The 19,973-nt window shown below is 43.3% G+C and overlaps 1 protein-coding gene across 4 annotated transcripts in view; it reads right to left on the bottom strand.

The window, feature by feature from the left end:
* Positions 1-14,135: 14,135 nt before the first annotated feature.
* KIF3C (kinesin family member 3C) overlaps positions 14,136-19,973 on the bottom strand; it is a 35,224-nt gene continuing 29,386 nt past the window's right edge. For 2 of the 4 annotated variants that reach the window (XM_079940735.1, XM_079940736.1), the window contains 2 exons: positions 16,418-16,876; positions 14,136-16,178 (listed from right to left, as the gene is read on the bottom strand). In XM_079940735.1, coding sequence (XP_079796861.1) covers positions 16,085-16,178; positions 16,418-16,876 — 553 coding nt within the window. In that variant the 3' untranslated portion in view covers positions 14,136-16,084. The remainder of the gene's footprint in view (positions 16,179-16,417; positions 16,877-19,973) is intronic. The other 2 variants (XM_079940738.1, XM_079940737.1) reach the window with 2 other exon arrangements.

Here is a 19,973-nt window from a genome sequence, read left to right as displayed (position 1 = left end):
CATCAGAAAATCTACAAACAACAAATCCTGGAGAGGGTGTGAAGAAAAGGGAACCCTCTTGCACTGTTGGTGGGAATGTAAATTGATAACAGCCACTATGGAGAACAGTATGGAGGTGCCTTAAGGAACTAAAAATAGTATTACCATATGACCCAGCAATCCCACTACTGGGCATATACCCAGAGGAAACCATAATTAAAAAAGACACATGCACCCCAGTGTTCATTGCAGCACTATTTACAATAGCCAGGTCATGGAAGCAACCTAAATGCCCATCGTGCCTGTCCCTCCTCCAGACTGCAAGCTCCTTGAAGACATGAACACTACTCTCTTGGTCTTTGTAACTCCAGTACCCAGCATGGTGCCTGGCCCATAACATTTGCTTCAAGCCAGAGTATTATTATTTCTAAGAGGTTCCCAAGGCCTTTCCATTGTTCTCGTTGTTGATCTAACCTTTTCTAAAGTTCAATGTCCTTTGCAAAGATGGTGTTTTTCCTCCCTGATCTGGGCTGGGGTTGACCTGGTGTTTCAATCTGAAAGCTTTTAGAAACTGCTGGAGGCAGGATTAACTGGTTTAGAGCTTTTTTTTTTTTAATTCCAGGATTGATATAAAGCAGAAAGACTGAGGGAAGACAAAGCCACTTCTTCGTCAATCAGCAGCCTGCTCCAGGATTCATGTGGTAAGAACTGTACAGAATTGAAAAGAAAGGGATGTTATCCTTGCCCTCTAATTGGATACAACTTACAAACCGTCTGGTTCTCTGAACATGGAACATGCTCCTAGTTTCCAAACTGTAATTAATAACATTTTGAACCATAGTTTTCAAGCATTTCTTTAACCTCAGAACTCCTTGTTCAGGCTTATCTAGCCTGCAAGATCAATGTGTCATACAGATAAAAGCTCTTGTGGAAGACGGTGAGCATATCCCTGGGGCCTGGTTCCACTGGGCTGTTTGCTAAGTCTGTGCCATGTGGCCCCTGAGACACAGAACTCAGGGCACCAGTTCAATCATTCATTCAGTCTGTCACCATTCAATGATTTATTGAGTGTCAGCTATGTGTTTGGTGCTAGTAGCTCTGTGCTGAACAAGACAGATGGATTTCCATTCTTTTGGATTTCCATGTGGCGGGGGCGGGGGGGGGCGGGGGGAATGGGGGGGTGCGGGGGGGAACGAGGGAGAGAAGCAGTAATCATTATAAGCCAGTGGTTCTCAAACTTTAATTTTCATCAGAATCACCTGGAGTGTTTGTAAAAATACAGATCTCTGGTCTCCACCCTCAGAATGTCCAGTGCAGTAGGTCTAGAGTAAGGCCTGAGACTATGCACTTCTAATAATTTCCCAGGTGATGCTAAAACTGCTGGTCCTGGGACCACACTGAGAACTATTATCTCAACAGTCAAATAAATAAAATACCTTCAGATAATGGTAAGAGCTATGCTTTTAGTAAATAAATTTAAAACCGTAATGGCATAGAAAGGGCAGCCAATTTAGACTGGGTGGCCAGGGAAAACTTCACTGAGGTGACATTTGATGTGAGACCTGAATGGTGAAAAGGAGCCAGCCATCTACAAGTCTGGGGGAAGGGCACCCCAAGACAAGGACATAGCAAGTACAAAGGCCCTGAGCAGGGAACAAGCATAGCATATCTGAGGGACAAAATAAAACATTAGAAGTGCCAGTGTAGCTGTAGAGTATTTTGAAGGGAGGAAGAGAGATACAAGATTGTAAAAAAGTATAGACAGGAATCAGATTGTGTAGGACCTTACAGACGGTTGTAAAAAGCCTAGTTTTTAAAGGGTAACATAAAGCCATTGGAGAGTTTTAAGCAGGGGAGTCGTATGATTTTATTTTACATTTTAAATATAAACACTTTGCTATGAAATATCTTTTTGGCTATTGTGTGGAGAACGTACCATGGGGGGCAGGAGGGAAGGTGGAAGCAAAGATAGAAGCTGACAGACCAGTTAGGAGACTTGCAGCATCCTGAGCAGGATTTGATGGGGGAGGGGAAGCAGCAGTGGAAATGGGGAGAAATGGTAGCTAGGCGGTGGTGAGGAATTATTGATGGAATGATGCTTAGCCTAACGCCTTACTCCTTGTAGGTGTTCAGCAAGTAGTAACTGAATGAATGAATTAATGAATGAATGAATCTCCCTTCCTTTCTGAAACGCCATGATTATAATCCTTCACTTCACTAATGAATTGAAGAATATTGTAAATTATCATTCCTAAACTGGATTCCATTTTCTAATTGGGAACAGGGGTTTGAATAAGTGTGTGTGGGTGTATGTGAGTGCCTATTAGTTTGAGTATTTTTGGATATCATACCCCTCTCCATTCTCTAGCTCTCTTTTAAAATATTTCACTGCTACCTTCCCTCCCCCCACTTTTCAGACGGAATGCAGGCTTCCTACAGCTCCCGAAGAATTATTTTCTCTTTGTAAAGCAAATTGACTGTGGGCGGCCTGGGATCTGCAGTTCCCCTGGGAGCTGTAAGGAGTCGGTCGGGGCTCTGCTTCCTGAGAAGAGGCTGGGAGTGACAACCGCCTCTTCCCTGCCGAACTGAGGGCAAAAATCACTTTATTCCTTTGGGCCGTTTTCACTGAACTGATTTTTATTACCGTTTCCACTGCATCTCTTGCAACTAGAATGAAATGCAATCAGAATGTGGGTTGAGTTTGACAAGCGGAAAGGGCCACGAGCAACTACTGTGGCATACAACAGCCCTGATCTCTCTGCAAAAACAAAGATGAGTCAAGCAGCTTCTGCAGATCAAAGGGAACTGTCGTACTGCTCCTCTGACAGACAGCCTTGTTCGGTTGGGAAGAGGATCTCTGAAACACAAGTCATGCCTTCCAGTGCTAGCAAAACTTTTAGAATTCCCTGGGGAAATAAACCATTTTTCTCAGCATGAAGTTTCAAAAGTTAAATATGTAATAATAAAAGCAGAAAACCTGTTTTTCTTTGCAGAGATGGCATTGAAGTACTTGCATGAGTCAAAAGGATTCAAAGGGCAGCTTCCACTTGCTTTAGCTCCAAGGATCCTGGAGGGTTCTGTCTGGTGCCTGAGCACAAAGCTCTTTCTGCTGGTTCCTGCTCATCTCCCACCACTTCATCGCTCTTGTTCGTGGTCCTTTCCTGGTACAGTGGTTTCTAGATGATGGCCTTGGATAACTCTCTCACATCTTTCTTTATCTTTTTCCCGCAAACCCATTTCTTCTCTCTCTCTAAGAGTATCTTAACCAGCCAAGTACAAAACCAGCCAAATTGCAGAACTTTTTTATATGTTTGCTATTAGTTTTACATAAAAAACTATAATGTTTTACATGTAAACTTATAAACTATTAGTTCTTCATTCTTCATTAAAAATGTAGACAGGTAAAATATATTATCATTTCTTTCTCAAAAGATAAAAAAATTCTGTTTTCTTTGTTTTTTTGTTTTTGAGATTTTTTTCTTTTCTTTTATTGAAGTATAGTTGGTTTACAATGTTGTGTTAGTTTCAGGTGTACAGCAAAGTGATTCAGTTATACATATATACAAATCTATTCTTTTTCATATTCTTTTCCATTATAGGTTATTACCAGATATTGCATATAGTTCCCTGTGCTATACAGTAGGTCCTTGTTATCTATTTTGTTTACAGTAGTGTGTATATGTTAATTCCAAACTCCTAATTTATCCCCCGCCCCGCCCTGTTTTCTTTTTAAAGTACTGATTTCCCCGCTGTGGGCCACTGGCTCCAGTGACGGGGAGAGAGAGAGAGAGAGACAGAGACAGACAGAACTGTAGAGAGGAAGGAAGGAAGGAAGGAAGGCCAGCCCCATGCATTTAAATTCCCTCCTGTGAGAGCAGCCTAATTGTGTCATCAGACTTCATGCCTGTTTTAAATAAAGGTGTTTTTTTAATCAGCTATATTCCAGGGTTGGCACTGGCTTGAGAAAGGGAGGTCACACAGGCTTGGCATCAAAAATGAATGTCTGTGTGAATATGTGGGATCTAGAAATTCTTCATCCTCTTTGGAGAGAGACCGAACACAGGGCGGTGTGAGGAAGCACGTGTTCAAAAAGCATCTTTTTTTTTTTTTTGGTAAGTTCATTTATTTATTTATCTTTGTCTGCATTGGGTCTTCGTTGCTGCGCACAGGCTTTCTCTAGTTGTGGCGAGCGGGGGCTACTCTTCCTTGTGGTGCGTGGGCTTCTCATTTTAGTGGCTTCTCTTGTTGCAGAGCACAGGCTCTAGGCACACAGGCTTCAGTAGTTGTGGTGCGCGGGCTCAGTAGTTGTGGCTCATGGGCTCTAGAGTGCAGGCTCAGTAGTTGTGGTGCATGGCCTTAGCTGCTCCGCGGCATGTGGAATATTCCCGGACCAGGGCTCGAACCGGGGTCCCCTGCATTGGCAGGTGGATTCTTAACCACTGCGCCTCCAGAGAAGTCCCAAAAAGCATCTTTGAAAGGGAAGATTTCCAGCCAAATAGAGCACACATTCTACACAGTACCTGATGTGTAGCATGGGTATGTATACCTGTGTGTACCCATATGAGTGTACACACACATATATACACACACATACACACATACACCCCACAGGCTAAGCAGCAACGTTCTGGAGAAGCTCAGCCTTCCATGAATGCTGCCTTTGAACAGGAGCTGGGCACAGTCCCAGAGTGGGTTGGGTAGCTCTTAGCTGCCCATTCGTAATAGTGGCTCAATACATAGATCAAAATATTAAAATTATTTACCTAGGTATTGTTTAATTTCATGTGCGTGTGAACATATGTGTATATGTTCATTTATTTATTTCAGATTTATTGACTTGGCAGGTTTTAATCTTATAATTAAAAAAGGTTCACATCGGGGCTTCCCTGGTGGCGCAGTGGTTGAGAGTCCGCCTGCTGATGCAGGGGACACGGGTTCGTGCCCTGGTCTGGGAAGATCCCACATGCCGCAGAGCGGCTGGGCCCGTGAGCCATGGCCGCTGAGCCTGCGCGTCCGGAGCCTGTGCTCCGCAACGGGAGAGGCCACAACAGTGAGAGGCCCGTGTACCGGAAAAAAAACAAAAACAAAAACAAAACAAAACAAAAAAGTTTCACATTAAGGAATTTATCCGTGGTGATACTGTTGTTGTCAATTCTCTTTATCAGAAGGCAAGAAGTCTTCAGAATGCACGTTGGAGGGGAAGTGGTATGGAGGGGAGAGCAGGAAAAGCAGGGCTAGGGTACCAAGGGGAATGCAAAGTTGCTTCCTATCTTGAATCGCTGCCATAAAATCTCTGCCTACACCTAAGGGGGCTGAGGTGGATTTACTATGAAGATACTGAAGCTTAAACCCCAAGACACCCTGCTTGCAGGGTCCAGTGACAGGCCCTGACAATGTAATCATATAGGCGTATGTTTCTTTAAAAATTCTAAAAGTAAATGGTAACTAGAGTTTTTGTGGTGATCATTTTGAAATGTATGGAAACATTGAATCACTATGTTGTGTACCAGGAAGTAACATACTGTGGTAGGTCAGTTATACTGCAAAACGAAGAAACAAACTCATAGAAAAAGAGATCAGATTTGTGGTTACGGGTTGCAGGGAGGTGGGGAGGTGGCGGGGAACCTGGTTGGATAAATGTAGTCAAAGGTACAAACTTCCAGTTAGAAGATAACTAAGTACTAGGGATGTAATGTTACAACATGATAAATACAATTAACGCTGCTGTATGTTATATATGAAAGTCGTGAAGAGAGTAAATCTTAAGAATTCTTATCACAAGGAGAAAATTTTTTTTCTATTTCTTCTATTTTGTATCTATATAAGATGATGATGTTCACTAAACTTATTGTGGAAATGATTTCATGATGTATGTAAGTCAAGTCATTATGCTGTATACCTTAAACTTATACAGTGCTGTACGTCAATTATACCTCAATAAAATTGGGGGAGTCCCCTGGTAGTCCAGTGGTTAGGACTCTGAGCTTTCATTTCAGAGGGCGCAGGTTCAATCCCTGGTCAGGGAACTAAGATCCTGCAAGCCCTGCGGCCAAAAATAAATAAATAAATAAAATTGAAAAAAAAATTTCTAAAAGTAAGATATTTTTACTGTAGTCACTTAAAACCACTGTCTCCATTCATTCCTAGTTCCCTTATACCGTCAAGACATGGCTGCATGCATTTTTAGTTCTAGCTAAAAGGAAGGAAGTTGAGTTGGGGACATATTTAGTTTGGTTTAATGGGATATATTTAGGTGGTTCACAGTCTAGATGTATAGATAAATGTATAGATAAATATTGCTAGCTAACCTAGTGTAGGAAGGGCTGCCAGGAATACTCCCATCACTCACTCTGCCAACTCACCCACGATGGTGGTAAAACATGAAGGTTCAGGGCCAGAGACCATAAACTGATAACAAAGAGTTCCCCAGTGCCTGGCACCAGACCTTGGTGGGTAGTGAAGGAGAGACAAGGTCTGAAATTTACAAAGCCAAAAGCTGGTCTGTAGAAAACTCTTCCAGTTGTCAGACAGCAAAACAGTATAAGTGGACTGTTTGGTTCTCATCAATCCCTGATCAACATGGAAGTTCCCTTCTGTCAGGAATGTACATGACATAGTGCATATAATCTCAAACACACCATTCATTTTTTCCCTCTCTTTGATGGAACTTGTGCAAAAGAGAATTTATAGGAATTCTTGTGTTTACAGGGACAGTCTTGTAGTACTAAAAGAGCTAGTACATCTGTGTGTATGTTGTATGTTTTCTGCATCCCCCCGAATGCTGACTTATGAAGATATAAAAAATTAATAATAAGCCATTACAATTAGGACATTGTCAACAAACTGGTTAATGAGCATTATTATTTCAAACAGTATCTAAGATTAGTTATTGCACACACACACGAATAACTTGAAATGCCCTGAGATCCTCTAGTGCATGTATGAAAGAAATTTTATAGAGGTTTTCCCAAAGTTAATCATAATTCTAAAAATTTATATGACATTACCAATAATGAATTGAAGCAGAAAGAAACTTTCCTAAACTCTCAATAATATAAAAAATTTTAGTCAACCATTTTAAAAGAAAGACTGAATTATGTTTCTGGTTTTTTTGGCTAGAAAATAGCATAAAATTATTGTCGTATTCAGATACATCCAAAAAGTGCACAGTCGGAAAATGCAGGGAAAAAGTTTTAGAGAGGTCTGTCAGGTATTTAAATAATATTTGTGATGTTGTGGTATTTGTCAGCTTCTAAATTGTGTAATTTGTGATTTATTTTCGCATTCTACGTATTCACTCCCATACCTAATTTTGTTTCATTATTTTCTCTCTTTTTCTTGGTAAGAGTTATCCTTCCTCTCTCCAAAATTGTATAAGGTCCAAGTCCTGCAAATCTTGGCTCTGCTGTCTGTGGCAGAGACTCATCTGGACTTTGCAGAGGCCATTATATGAGGAGCCCAGAAAATACAGGGATTACCTTGTGACCAGAAACAGAGCCAATTCATACAGCTGTGCCTTAATAAAACCTCTGATTATTAGCCACTCAGAATAAAGACAAAGATTCGACCTTGAAGGTAGGTGTGAGAAAGTTCTGGCCAATGGGATTATGCAACTTCCAGGTTCACATTAAGGAACAGGGCATGCCCTCTACTCCTCCTTTTCTCCCTTCCTGGGTACCTGAGCGAAGATGTAGTGATGAGTATCTTGGCCCTGTGGACAAGGACAACACTCTAAAGATGTTGGATCAACAAGGTAGGAGTGTAGGTCTCTAATCCCATGGAACAGCCCTATCAGTCAGCAAACCATCCGTGGTCCACGTATAGCCATGTCACTATACGAGAGAGTAATGAAACTTCTGTTTTATTTGAGCCCCAGTTATTTGGGATCTCCATTTAGGCAGCTGACCTGATATCCCGACACAACTATAATAATAACCCATTACACTTATAGGGCTCTTTATTCTTTGTAAATTCTGGAGCGCCTCTTATCATGAGTAAGTGCTGGTGAGGGGGTGGGGTGGGGAAAGGTCATCATTTAGATGAACCAGGGAGTTGGATGAGTTGCCTAGGGGCGCACGGGAGGTGGGCATGCTACAGCCAATGCACCGGTGAGGACCAGCCCCAGGTGGAAGCCAGATGTGTGCACAGTGAGCCTGGGTGGTGAGCACACTGGGTGTTTCCGCTCTTAGCATTCAGAAAGAATTTCTCCCTGACTATTCAATTTGCAAACCCCTAGAGTAGGGACAGTTCACATCCTTTCTTTTCTCATCATCTTGTCCTTTTCTAGATTTGCTGCAGCACACAGAGAGGGATATAAAACAACGGGAGTGTTTTTGCTTCAAATATAATGTCTCTTTCCCCACCCCTCACCTCCCAGTTCCCTCCTTTGTTTCCTCCCTCCTTAGTAATTCCATCATTAGGCATGGCTGCGCAGACCACGGCCTGGTGGAGGTGTTGGCGCTCATGTGAGGAAGACAGCTGAGCAGGGTGGCAGCCCTGTGTGGGTCAAGAAATTGGCCACAAACAAGGGAATTGGGCAAATAAGTAAATACAGTATATTGAGGTTAGTGGGAGCCAGGTTTCTCAACTGTCAGAGAAAAGAGTTATAAAGATGAAAAACAGGAACTCTAGATGTTGGTTGGAATTGGGGGAATCAGTGTGAACTCAGATGCAAACTCAATTCAATTGTAAAGTGTGTGTGTATCTTTGTATATACTATATATATATATATATATATATATATATATATATATATATATATATATATATATATTTTAATTCAAGCTCTGTCCATTGAGAACTCCTGGGAGTAGAGACTGCCATTAGAAATAAGTGTACCATTCTCCATTAAAAGGAATCAGGACTCTTGTGATAAGTCTGGAATATCTTTCTGTGCCAGAAAGTAAGAATGTATACAAAAAGTAATGGGAACATTTCAAAAGAACACAGAAGCCAGCTTGAAGGCACTGCCACTGATCAAATCTGGGATAATTTGAGTGTCAAAACAAATCATAGTAATAATGGAGTACAACCCACTGAATATAATAAGAATCCATGAGTCCATATTGATATAAATAAACAAAGAGATAAGGAGAAGAGAAAGCAGCTTCTAACAAGTTAATGCCAACTAATAAATGTAAGAAAAATAATGGAAGTCAAAAGCCACTGTTTGGCAACCATACAGTAATAATCAATTCAAGGAGGAAATTATCAATGGACATTAAAACCATGGGTAAAATTTAGAGGAGTGGAATATTACATAATTTCACAATATCCCCTCACAAGATGCTTATTAATTACTAATGGATATACAGCAGAAACCAACACAACACTGTAAAGCAATTATACTCCAATAAAGATGTTAAAAAGAAAATTACAAATGGATAAAGAGTGACTACTTTACAATAGAGAAGCCTGGCAGACACCACCTTAATAAACGATCAAACTGGGACTTCCCTGGTGGAGCAGTGGTTAAGAATCTGCCTGCCAATGCAGGGGACACAGGTTCGAGCCCTGGTCCGGGAAGATCCCACATGCTGTGGAGCAAGTAAGCCCAAGCCCCGCCAACTACTGAGCCTGTGCTCTAGAGCCTGTGAGCCACAACTACTGAGCCCGTGAGCCACAACTACTGAGCCCGCATGCCACAACTACTGAAGCCTGCGTGCCTAGAGGCCGTGCTCCGCAACAAGAGAAGCCACTGCAACGAGAAGCCCGCGCACCGCAACAAAGAGTAGCGCCGCTCACCGTAGCTAGAGAAAGCCCACCCGCAGCAACAAAGACCCAATGCAGACAAAAATAAATAAATAAATGAATTTTTTAAAAAAAGGCACTTCAATAAATAAATAAATGATCAAACTTAACATCACCAGTAATAGGACAAAGCCATGTCATCATGTTCCACCTAATGGGATACAGTAAAAGGACGACAGCATCACTTCTGTGCATCACCTGAATCTAATCATGGGAGATATCAGACAAACCTGAATCGAGGGACAGTCTACAAATTAACTGGCCTGTAATATTAAAGAATATTAAAGGCGGCATAAAGGTCAAGAATGGACTGAGGAATTCTTCTAGATAGGAGACTAAAGAGACATGATAACTAAATACAACACATGATCCTGGATTGAATCCTTTTGCTATAAAGGTATTCTAGGGTCAGTTGGCAAAACTTAAACGAGGTCTATGGGCTAAGAGTACATGGTAATTCTTAGTGTGATACCCACAACTTTTCTGTGAGTTTTAAATTATTTTTTAAAAACCAAATAAAATAAACACACAACAAAAAACATAACCAGTGTGTCTAGCAAATAAGTCCTTATGCTCTCCAGGCCCAGCTTGCACACCATTTGTGTGACTTTCTGGAAATCACTTTCTTTTTCTGGGTCTACTTTTTCTTATTGCAAAATGGGAGCTTTGGATGTTAACAAATAATCCCTTTGGTTTTCTAGACCAAACAAGGTAGCAGCCTCCCCCGGGCCAGTTGTAAAGAAAGGACTTGTGGTTGAACACAGGGGCTCCGAGGTGCCCTCCAGTGGCTCTGTGCCCTCTGCCTCTACCACCCCCGAGGAGGGCAGTCCTGGTGTTTACACAAGCAGGTGGCCCCAGTGCCAGTGCTTGAAGGGCAGGCCCAAAGGAGTATGACACAAAATCACAAATGGCTGCAACTAAGATTCTCATACTTGAGTGAGCGTTCATTGGAATCACCTTCAGATTCCTGGCAAATCCCGTTTCACATGCAGATTCCTGGCAAGTCCCCCCTAACACTGACTTAAACCCCTGGGAGTTTGTCTGGCACCATTAGAAGTCTAGAAGTGGACAGACCCAAGCTGATGCAGCAGCGCAAACCCTGCCAGGGACTTGGGACTCACGGTCTCTCCACTCCATCAACCTTTCCGTGTTATGCTTGTTGCCTCAGGGTTGCAATATCTTTGAACAAGCCTGACATACTCTCACCCATGAAGTTTGGATTTGCTTTCCCTCTCCTGGAGTCCACTTCCTTACCTCCTTCAGGACTTTGCTCCAATGTCATCTTCTTAGTAAGTGACTAATAAGGGGGTGACTACAACCCCCCAATCCCTTTCCATCACCACCACCATCAGTACCTAGAGCTCCCCGTCTCCCTTCTCTGCTTTATTTTTCTTGGCCATTCACATTGTCATCTGACCCTGCAATAGTTTTTTTTTGTTTAATGTTTTTCTCCCCACCCTAAAATTAAGCACTGTGAAGACAGGGGCTTCTGTCTGTTCTATTCACTGCTGTATTCCCAGCACTTAGAACAGTACTTGGAATATACGGGTAACAGGTGCTCAGTAAATATTTGTTCAATGAAAGAATGTACTTCAGGAGGTGCATTTGAATTCTGGGCAGGAAGAGGATATGGGAAGAGGAGAAATGGGTGATATCTATAATAGGAAAAGCAAAAACATTTCCAGAAATCCCTAGCCAACTTCTACTTGCATCTCCTCAGCCAAAACCATGCCCCATGGCCACCCACTGGTGCAAGGGAGTCTGGTAATATGAGTATTTTTAGTTGGGTGCACTGCCCTCCTTGAACAAAATTATTTTGTAAGTAAGGAGGAAGGGAAAAATAGATATTGGAAAGGCAACTTGCAGTGTCCACCTCATGGATCTATCCTGGATCTAACAAAGCAGAACCTCTGAGGGTGGTATTTTTGGTGCAGGTGATCTGTTATAAGAAAAATGGCCAGAAAGAAAGGATGAGCCCAGAGCAAATTTTTCTTAAGCCATCCTGGGTGATGAATACACTGGTTGTGAACATCTGTTTTGTTGACTTCCCAGAGCACACTCCACCCCAACTGTTACCCCCATCAACTTTTTTGAGGAATATCTTGTATTTGCACCATCACCACCCCATGTACACATGGGTACTGCAGTAGGATTCTTGGAGGTCTTGTTCATATATCATGTTCCCACCCATCTAACCCAAACCACTGAATTGGAATCACATTCCCATGAAGTTGGCACTGGGACTTCTAAGTCTCTCCGAATGACTGAGTCATGTAAACAGAGCTGCTGGCAGGCGTATATTCTAAGTCACAGACTGGAGCAGCTGAGGAAACAGCATGAACCCCACCCAGAAAGTACAGTGAGATAGAGAGGGTCTTTGTGGGGTCTGAGTCCCTGGCACTAGGTCGTTCCTGAGAACTGGTTCTGTCCTTGCCCATGGTGTCCACAGCATGCTTCCGTGTCCTTATTTCGTTCAGGCCAACTTAAGCGAATCTTTAGCAGTGGCCAAGAGTTCTAACTAACACACACCCAGACCTAGCCGTCTGAAGACAGAAAGAAGTAACTCTGGAGGTCAGGTGCCCAGGCTTGGAGAAAGAAGAGAAATACGGCAGTTGCCATACTGACAAGCAAGGGGACCCCAGCCAAGGGTGAGTTCCAGCCCCCTGGCTGGTCCGTGGAACTCTAGAACCGCCTATCCCAGCCACACAAGTGAGCCCACGGCTAACGGGAGGAATGAGTGGTATTAAAATAGGACCTCAAGGTTAAGGGTTTGGCGATCTGGTTTTATTCCCACCACTCTGCCCTTCTGTTAAGGGTTTGGCGATCTGGTTTTATTCCCACCTCTCTGCCCTTCTGTCCCTGGCTTGCACTACTTGTAGAACATGTAGGGTGCCTATCAGTCCTGAGGTGCAGATGCACTAGAGGCACAGAATCAATACAGGCTTTAGAGTCTGGAAGTCCAGCTTCATCACTAACCCTACGTCTTTAGCCAAGTTAGTTAATTTGCCTAAATTTCATCAGTAAACCAGTGACAACCATTCCCACCTGGGAGGATTAAACGACTATGGGTGTGTAAAGTACCTAACAACACCTGGCAAATCCCTCAAGCAGCAGAGCCCTGGAACCCCTTTGGATCTCAGGGCTGGAGCTGACACAGAGGCAGGAGGCCCCTCCAGGAGAAGCGTCAGTGCCACAATGGGCACGCGGCCACGCCCTGTGCGCCAGGCTAACCTCAGTGCTCTCCCAGGAGTCAGGGTCTCGTGTTTGTTTGTTTGTTTTTGGCCGCAGCACGCAGCTTGTGGGATCTTAGTTCCCTGACCAGGGATCGAACCCGGACCCCTGGCAGTGGAAGCGCTGAGTCCTAACAACTGGACTGCCAGGGAATTCCTTGGGCTTCGTGTTTTTTAGCAGCAACTACTTCTCATTTCCTGTAAGACTTCCACGCTACGGGGAGCCGACAACTAGAACCCAGAGGGAGGGAAAGAGGCCCTGGGAAGACAGGATAAGGGGAAGCTAGTCTTGAATTATTTTAATTCAGCACCTACCACGTGCCAGTCATATTGATGTGCCTTACACACATTATTGCCTGTTTTAATCTCTCTTGGCTGATAAACGGAGGAGCAGAAGGGGCACAGCTGTTAAATGATATTGACGGCTCATCTGGACAGGCAGTTCTGAAATCTGCTAATAGCTCAGAATTAACTGGGAGAGGACCGCTAGCTTAGAACACGAACAGCTGCTGCCACGGCTCGGGCACAGACTTCAGACTGGAGCCTGAGCCCTGCCCCCTCCGCCTTGATGCTCGGACGGAGCCCCTTTTATTAAGCAGCCAGTTCTTTTCCCAGGTGCTCATCACTGCAGCTGGGCTCCAAATACTCTTGAACCCCTCTTGGAAAAAACAAGGAAGAGAGAGAAGGGAGAACATAAAAAGAGAAGTAGAAAGAGTCAGAGGGAAGAGAAGGCAGGCCACCAACTCTGTAACGATACTCATTCCTTTATTATCGACTGCGTTAATTAGAACAGGGCTGGAGCCTGCAGGTTGCTGGCAGCACTGAGCTGCAGGTGCATTTCAGCTCAACAGAGAGATCTCATCCTAAGCCAAGAAGACAGAGGGTAATGTTTTATATATATATTTATATATTCCATATGTCCTGTATCGTCATATGTATAGAGTGACAAGAATGGGCCACAGCATTGCTAACTGTTGTCCTAAATGAAGACCATAGCAACAGACACGGAAATTTGGTCCTAATCAAGGCCCTTACTTTGTCAACCAAGAGTTTGATACATCAAAAGGAAAAGAAGAGAGAGAGAGACAGAGAGACTGAGATCCAGCCACCCCGGTGGCCCTGTTCCCAGCATATCTTACACTGAGTGTAGAGTGTCCCCCGTGGAGGTAAACGCACACACAAACACGCACACACATACACACGTACACAAAACTGCAGGCAGGAGCTCCTCCTCTGACCACACCTTGGGCCCAGCCCTCAGACAGGGGGTGAAGAAGCTGGGTATATTGTGCTATAAGACTGTGAGGGTCAAGTGACCAGACAACGCAGAGTCGATGTGTCCAGGTGATGAACGGGGCTAACACGTGCGGCTTCATCCACAAATGAGAAAGAGGTCAGTGGGAGAGGCTGCTCAGCGCAGGACTGGAGGTCCCTCTGTGCCCAGGCCCCCTGGGAAATTTCTACACACTGGTCTTGTCCCAGCCACAGCCGAAGCTCTGATCTGAATCCTGGGTCTCAAATAATCTCCTGGGCTCTGATGAGAACTGTTATTTCCTTGAAGGACAGAAGCAAGTGGCAACTGAGTGGCCCAGCTACCTGGTCCCGTAGTTACGGCAGCGATGACAGCATCACTGAATTAAACTAAACCATAGCTTGGTCCTTAGAGCAGAACTTGAACTGTGCAAGAAGCTTTCCGTTCCTGACGGAAAGAGAAAAACCAGGTAGTCGGCCCCTACCGCCACCTCCCACGCCCCCAATTTCATGTCAGTTTCATGCCTTTCCCCCAGTGACAAAACTCCTCATGTTCTAGGAACTGGAGACTCCATTATCAGGTCGTTTTGAAATCCCAAACCACATGTTTTCATTCATGATTACCTCTTTACCCTTCCACTAAAATATACAATTAAAAGGTAAGTCAATGAAAATTAATCTCTCTTTTTTTGGTAGAAATTTACTCGAGATACCTGGAGACATACCGGGTTGTCACAAAGGAAAGTGAGGAGTACTTCCCTAGGGACCAGTTTGCACAATGCTGAAGAAAGGGTCAGTCTTGTCAACAAAACAGTGCCCAACATACGTGATTCAGAAACAGGGGTAACAGGCAGAGTTGGCAGGTTGCGCCTGGGCCTCCATCTCCTGTGCTCAGTGAGGGGGAAAAGCAACAGATTCTGTGGTACCTTTGTTTAGCCAGAGGGAGAAGGATACTGATCCCTTCCACTGTGAACGGGGATCCAGGCAGCTGCAAGGAAAATGATGAAAGCAGGAAGGAGCAGCATCTCGAAGATGGGGAGCTGGCCTGATTGCCTGTCGGCCAAGGGTAGTTCTCCGAGGGGACAGAAACAAAGGGCCGTCCCTCGATGACTGTCCACATTGTCTCTATTACTGTTCCATTTCTTGAAGGTCCCAAGGAGGCAGCAACCGGTGGGTTCACAGTTCGCATCCACGGGTTGGGAAGGTGGGCAGGAAGCAGAGTTTGGGAAGCCATGAGTTCTTGCCAAAGCTGAAAAGCATGGACCGTGTGGCTGAGGTCACTGGAGTCCTTGAAAAGGAGCCCAAGAAACCGAAAGAGGTTGTTTGCGACCCAGAAAGTGGAGAGCGGTCTCTGTCCGCCGGAAGCACAGGCTCAACACCACCAGGATGGATGTCTCTTGGCCTCGGTGGACACCTAGCATTTTTCTAGTCCCAGAAAGTGCTCAGGAGCTGCTTACCGGCAGTGCAGGAGGAGATGGGAGATTACGGAGCGCGCTCGGGTAGAAAAAGCACTCTCTTCTCAGGCCCCGCCGCCCTCCCTTCTGGGGGCAACTGACAGGGAGGAGCATGAGGTCTGATTGGGGCGGGGGTCTAAAGTCAGGAGACGAGGAGGCTGTGCGGCGACCATGGCAAGCTCAGGCCAGGGCACCTCTCCCACAAGAACTGAGCTCCACGAATAAATAACATTAATTAAATAAAGGAGGCTGAGAGCCAGCAGAGGCACGGTCTGCCAGATTCTCGCCCCGCACACATATGCACATGCGCACACACACACGCACGCACGCACGCACGCACACCGAGCGTCAGGCGAGATGATCCAGGGTTGGCTGCCCCGTCCCTGGGGTCTGGGGGATGGGCAGCCCGACTGAAGGTTGTCACTCGTGGTCTAGCGCCGTCGTGGGGAGCAGAGCAGCGGAGGCCAGCGAGGCGTGTGCAATGGAAGGTGGAGGCCGCTGAGGACTCTGGCACCTGCAGGGGAAGGGGATGAGGTGGGCGAGAGGGGAGGGTGGGGAAGTGCAGGAAACAGAAAAGTGAGGAGTTTTCTTTCCCTCATCCTCTCGCTATAGGAAGTTGGCTCCCACAGCCCCAGTTTTCACTCTCCCTTCATGCCCTTTGGGTACAACCCAAGCCCTCCTCAGCCTCAACCAGCCCATGGGGTTACCATGCCTTCTAAGTCTACTGCCCACTCTGACCGTGATGGTACTGACCAGGATCTGGACTTTCGGACTTTAGATGTCGAAGGCCTTTCCAGAAAGCTGTCCAACCGCATGAGTCTCTCCATGTGTAATGCACGGGGGTCTTGTTCTTGATCATGAGAGAATTCCATCTCAAAGACCGCTGGAGGGGACACATCCAACTCCAGAAACATGATGTTCTCGGCCTGTGGTGGGAATATCAGGCCAGACGTGAGCACTGGCCCTGATGCCTGCATCTTCTGGGCACTTGGGAAATAACGGGAGTAGCAAGGGTGATGAGGCAGGTAGAGGAAGCAGAGGTTGTGAGCATCACCTCCCTTGGGCGCTCTCTCCCCTCCCCCTTCTACTTCCCAGCTTCTTACCCTATACCTGGGGTGTGACCCCATTGCCATGGCAACCCGAGCATACTGGCTGATAGGCCTCTTGTAGCCCACTGCAGATGTTGGCCGCTTCTTCATTTGGCTGTTACTGCTGTAGGGAAGAGGCTATATTTAAATCTATTTCCTCCGAACACAAAGGGAAAATGATATCATGATGGGTTAAGCACCATTCAGGTAGTCAGTAGGCCCTGCACACTGCAGGTTCTGGAATTTTCTTTTCTTTGCTCTAATACAACCTGACAACTCAAAATAGTATAACACAAGGAGACACATATTTCTCCACTCTTGTTGCTTCAATTATTTTCCACAGTGAAAAGGTTTGACTAAAGGCTGGAAAAAAGAAAGGAAATCCAATCTTATTTTTAGCTGTCAGACTCGTAGACTGACTTCACACACTATATAAAACCATCAATTAGTGGTTCTGCTTTTCATTTTCCTTCATAGGATTTAACACAATAAAATGATTAGAAACTCAGGCTTGAACTGCAGGTGTTCCAAACTAGCCAAAACAATCTTGAAAAATAACAAAAGTAGAGGATTCACATTTCCCAGTTTCAAAACTTATTTCAAAGCTATAGTAACCAAGGCTGTGTGATACTGGCAGAAGGACCGACCTATGGACCAATGGAATAGAATTGAGAATCCAGAAATAAATCCTCATATGGGGTGGGCCAAAAAGTTGGTTCAGGTTTTCCCATAAGATGTTACTGAAAAAGCCGAACGAACTCTTTGGCCAGCCCAATATTTTCAGTCAATTGATTCTCTATAAGGGTACCAAGACCATTCAACAGGGAGTGAACAGTCTCTTCAGCAAATGCTACAGGGACAACTGGATATCCACACACAAGAAAATGAAGTTGGACCCTTCCCTTGTACCATATATAAAAAACTAACTCAAAATTAATCATAGACTTAAATGTAGGAGCTAAAACTATAAAACTCTTAGAATAAAACAAAGGAGTAAATCTTCATGACCTTAGATTAGGCAATGGTTTCTTAGATATGACATCAAAAGCCCAAGCAACCAAAGAAAAAATAAATAGGACTTCATTGAAAACTAAAAATTTCTGTGCTTCAAGGGACATCATAAAAAAAGTGAAATAACAATCTTCAAAATGGGAGAAATTACTTGCAACTCATAAATGTGATAAAGGACTTATATCTAGAATATATAAGTAACATTTACAAATCAAGAATAAAAAGACAAATAACCCTGTTTAAAAATGGACAAAAGATCTGGGTAGCCATTTCTCCAAAGAAAATATACAAATGGCCAATAAGCACAAGAAAAGCTCAACATTATTAGTCATTATGGAAATGTGAATCAAAACCATAATGAGATACCACTTCACAGCCACTAGGATGACTATAATCAAAGAAGACAGAAAAGAGCACATGTTGGTGAAGATATAGAGAAATGGGAAACTTCATGCATTGTTGGTGGGAATATAAAATGATGCAGTCACTTTGGAAACAGTTTGGTAGTTTTTCAAAAAGTTAAACATAGAGTTGCCATATGACCTAGTACTTCCACTACTAGATACATATAATCAAGAGAATTGAAATCATGCTCACGCAAAAACTTGTATATAAATGTTCATAGAAGCATTATTCATAATAGCCAGAAAGTAGAAATAACCCCAATGACCATTGACTTATGAATAAATAAACAAAATGTGGAATATCATAGAATGGAATATTATTTGGCAACAAAAAGGAATGAAGGACTGATGCATGCTACAAGGTGGATGAAACTTGAAAACATTTTGCCAAGTGAAAGAAGGCAGACACCAAAGACCACATGTGATATGATTCCATTTATATCAAGTATCTGGAATAGGCAAGTCCATAGTGACAGAAAGTAGATTGGTGGTTTCCTAGGGATGGGGGACACTGGGGAGAATGAGAAGTGACAGCTAATGGGTTTGGGGTTTCTTTCTGGAGTGATGAAAATGTTCTGGAATTAGATAGTGGTAATGTTATACAACTCTGTGAATATACTAAAATCCACTGAATTATACCCTTTAAAATGGTGAATTTTATGATATGTGAATTACATCTCAATAAAGGTATCATTTATAAAACATACAAAACTCAGGCTTGGCTTTTTTTGTTTGATTTTTTGGCCGTGTATCGTGGTCTGCAGGATCTCAGTTCCCCAACCAGGGACTGAGTGCTGAAGGCACTGAACCCTAACCACTAGACCACCAGGGAACTCCCAGGCTTGGCTTTTAAAAAGTGCATATTCTTTGACCCAAATTCCCAGTCCTAGGAATTTCCCTAAGGAAATAATCAGAGATAGGGACAATTTATAAGCAGAGATGTTTGCTGCAATATTATTTACAAATGCAAACAATTAGAAACAACCCAAATGTGCACCAATAGGGACCAGTTTATTATTCAGCCAGGTGAAGGAATAGTATGTAGTCATTTCAATTGTCTTATGGCTCTGTGTAGACATGAAAAGGTTTCCACAACATAGTAAATAAAAAAGCAGATAAAAAGATGACATTTTTTTGTTTTGTTTTTATAGGAGTGTGTGTACGTGCGTGGATGCTTAGAAAAAAGTCTGGATATTCAACAAAATGTTAACAATGATTGTCTTTGGATCGAGTGATTATGGGTGATTTTTATTACCTTTATGCCTTTCTGCAATATCTAAATTTTTTACAATGTATGGTTGATCTTTTATCTAATAAATTATTTCAAATACTCAGAAAAGCATGGAATATATATCTGTTCGCCTATCATCCAGCATTGTCAAATCTTAACATTTTATTATACTTAACACCAAATCTTTAAGAAATAAAATGTAGACACAGTTTTTAAGACTCCATCACTTTCCTTCCCCAGAATTAATCACTCTCTTGAGTTTCGTGCTTATCAATGTCAGGCATATTTTTATAATTATTTATATATGTGGCTATTCATAAACAATATATATGGTATCTGTATGCCTACTTCTTAGTTTTATACTGTATGGTATACATACTATATTGTTTTGTGCCCAACAAACATGTCTTTTATATTTATCCATGCTGCTCTAGATTAGATGATTAAAGTTTAACTATATTGACTATCTTAAGGTTTCAATATAGCATTTTATATATGTTATATATATATATGTTTTTTTATATATTCTCTTGTTGATAGACATCTAGGTCAATTCCTTTTTCTCTCTCCTTTTC

This window comes from Stenella coeruleoalba (genome assembly GCF_951394435.1).
Source record: "Stenella coeruleoalba genome assembly, chromosome: 13".
Taxonomy (NCBI): Eukaryota; Metazoa; Chordata; class Mammalia; order Artiodactyla; family Delphinidae; genus Stenella; species Stenella coeruleoalba.
This window is presented reverse-complemented; position numbering and strand designations above follow the sequence as displayed.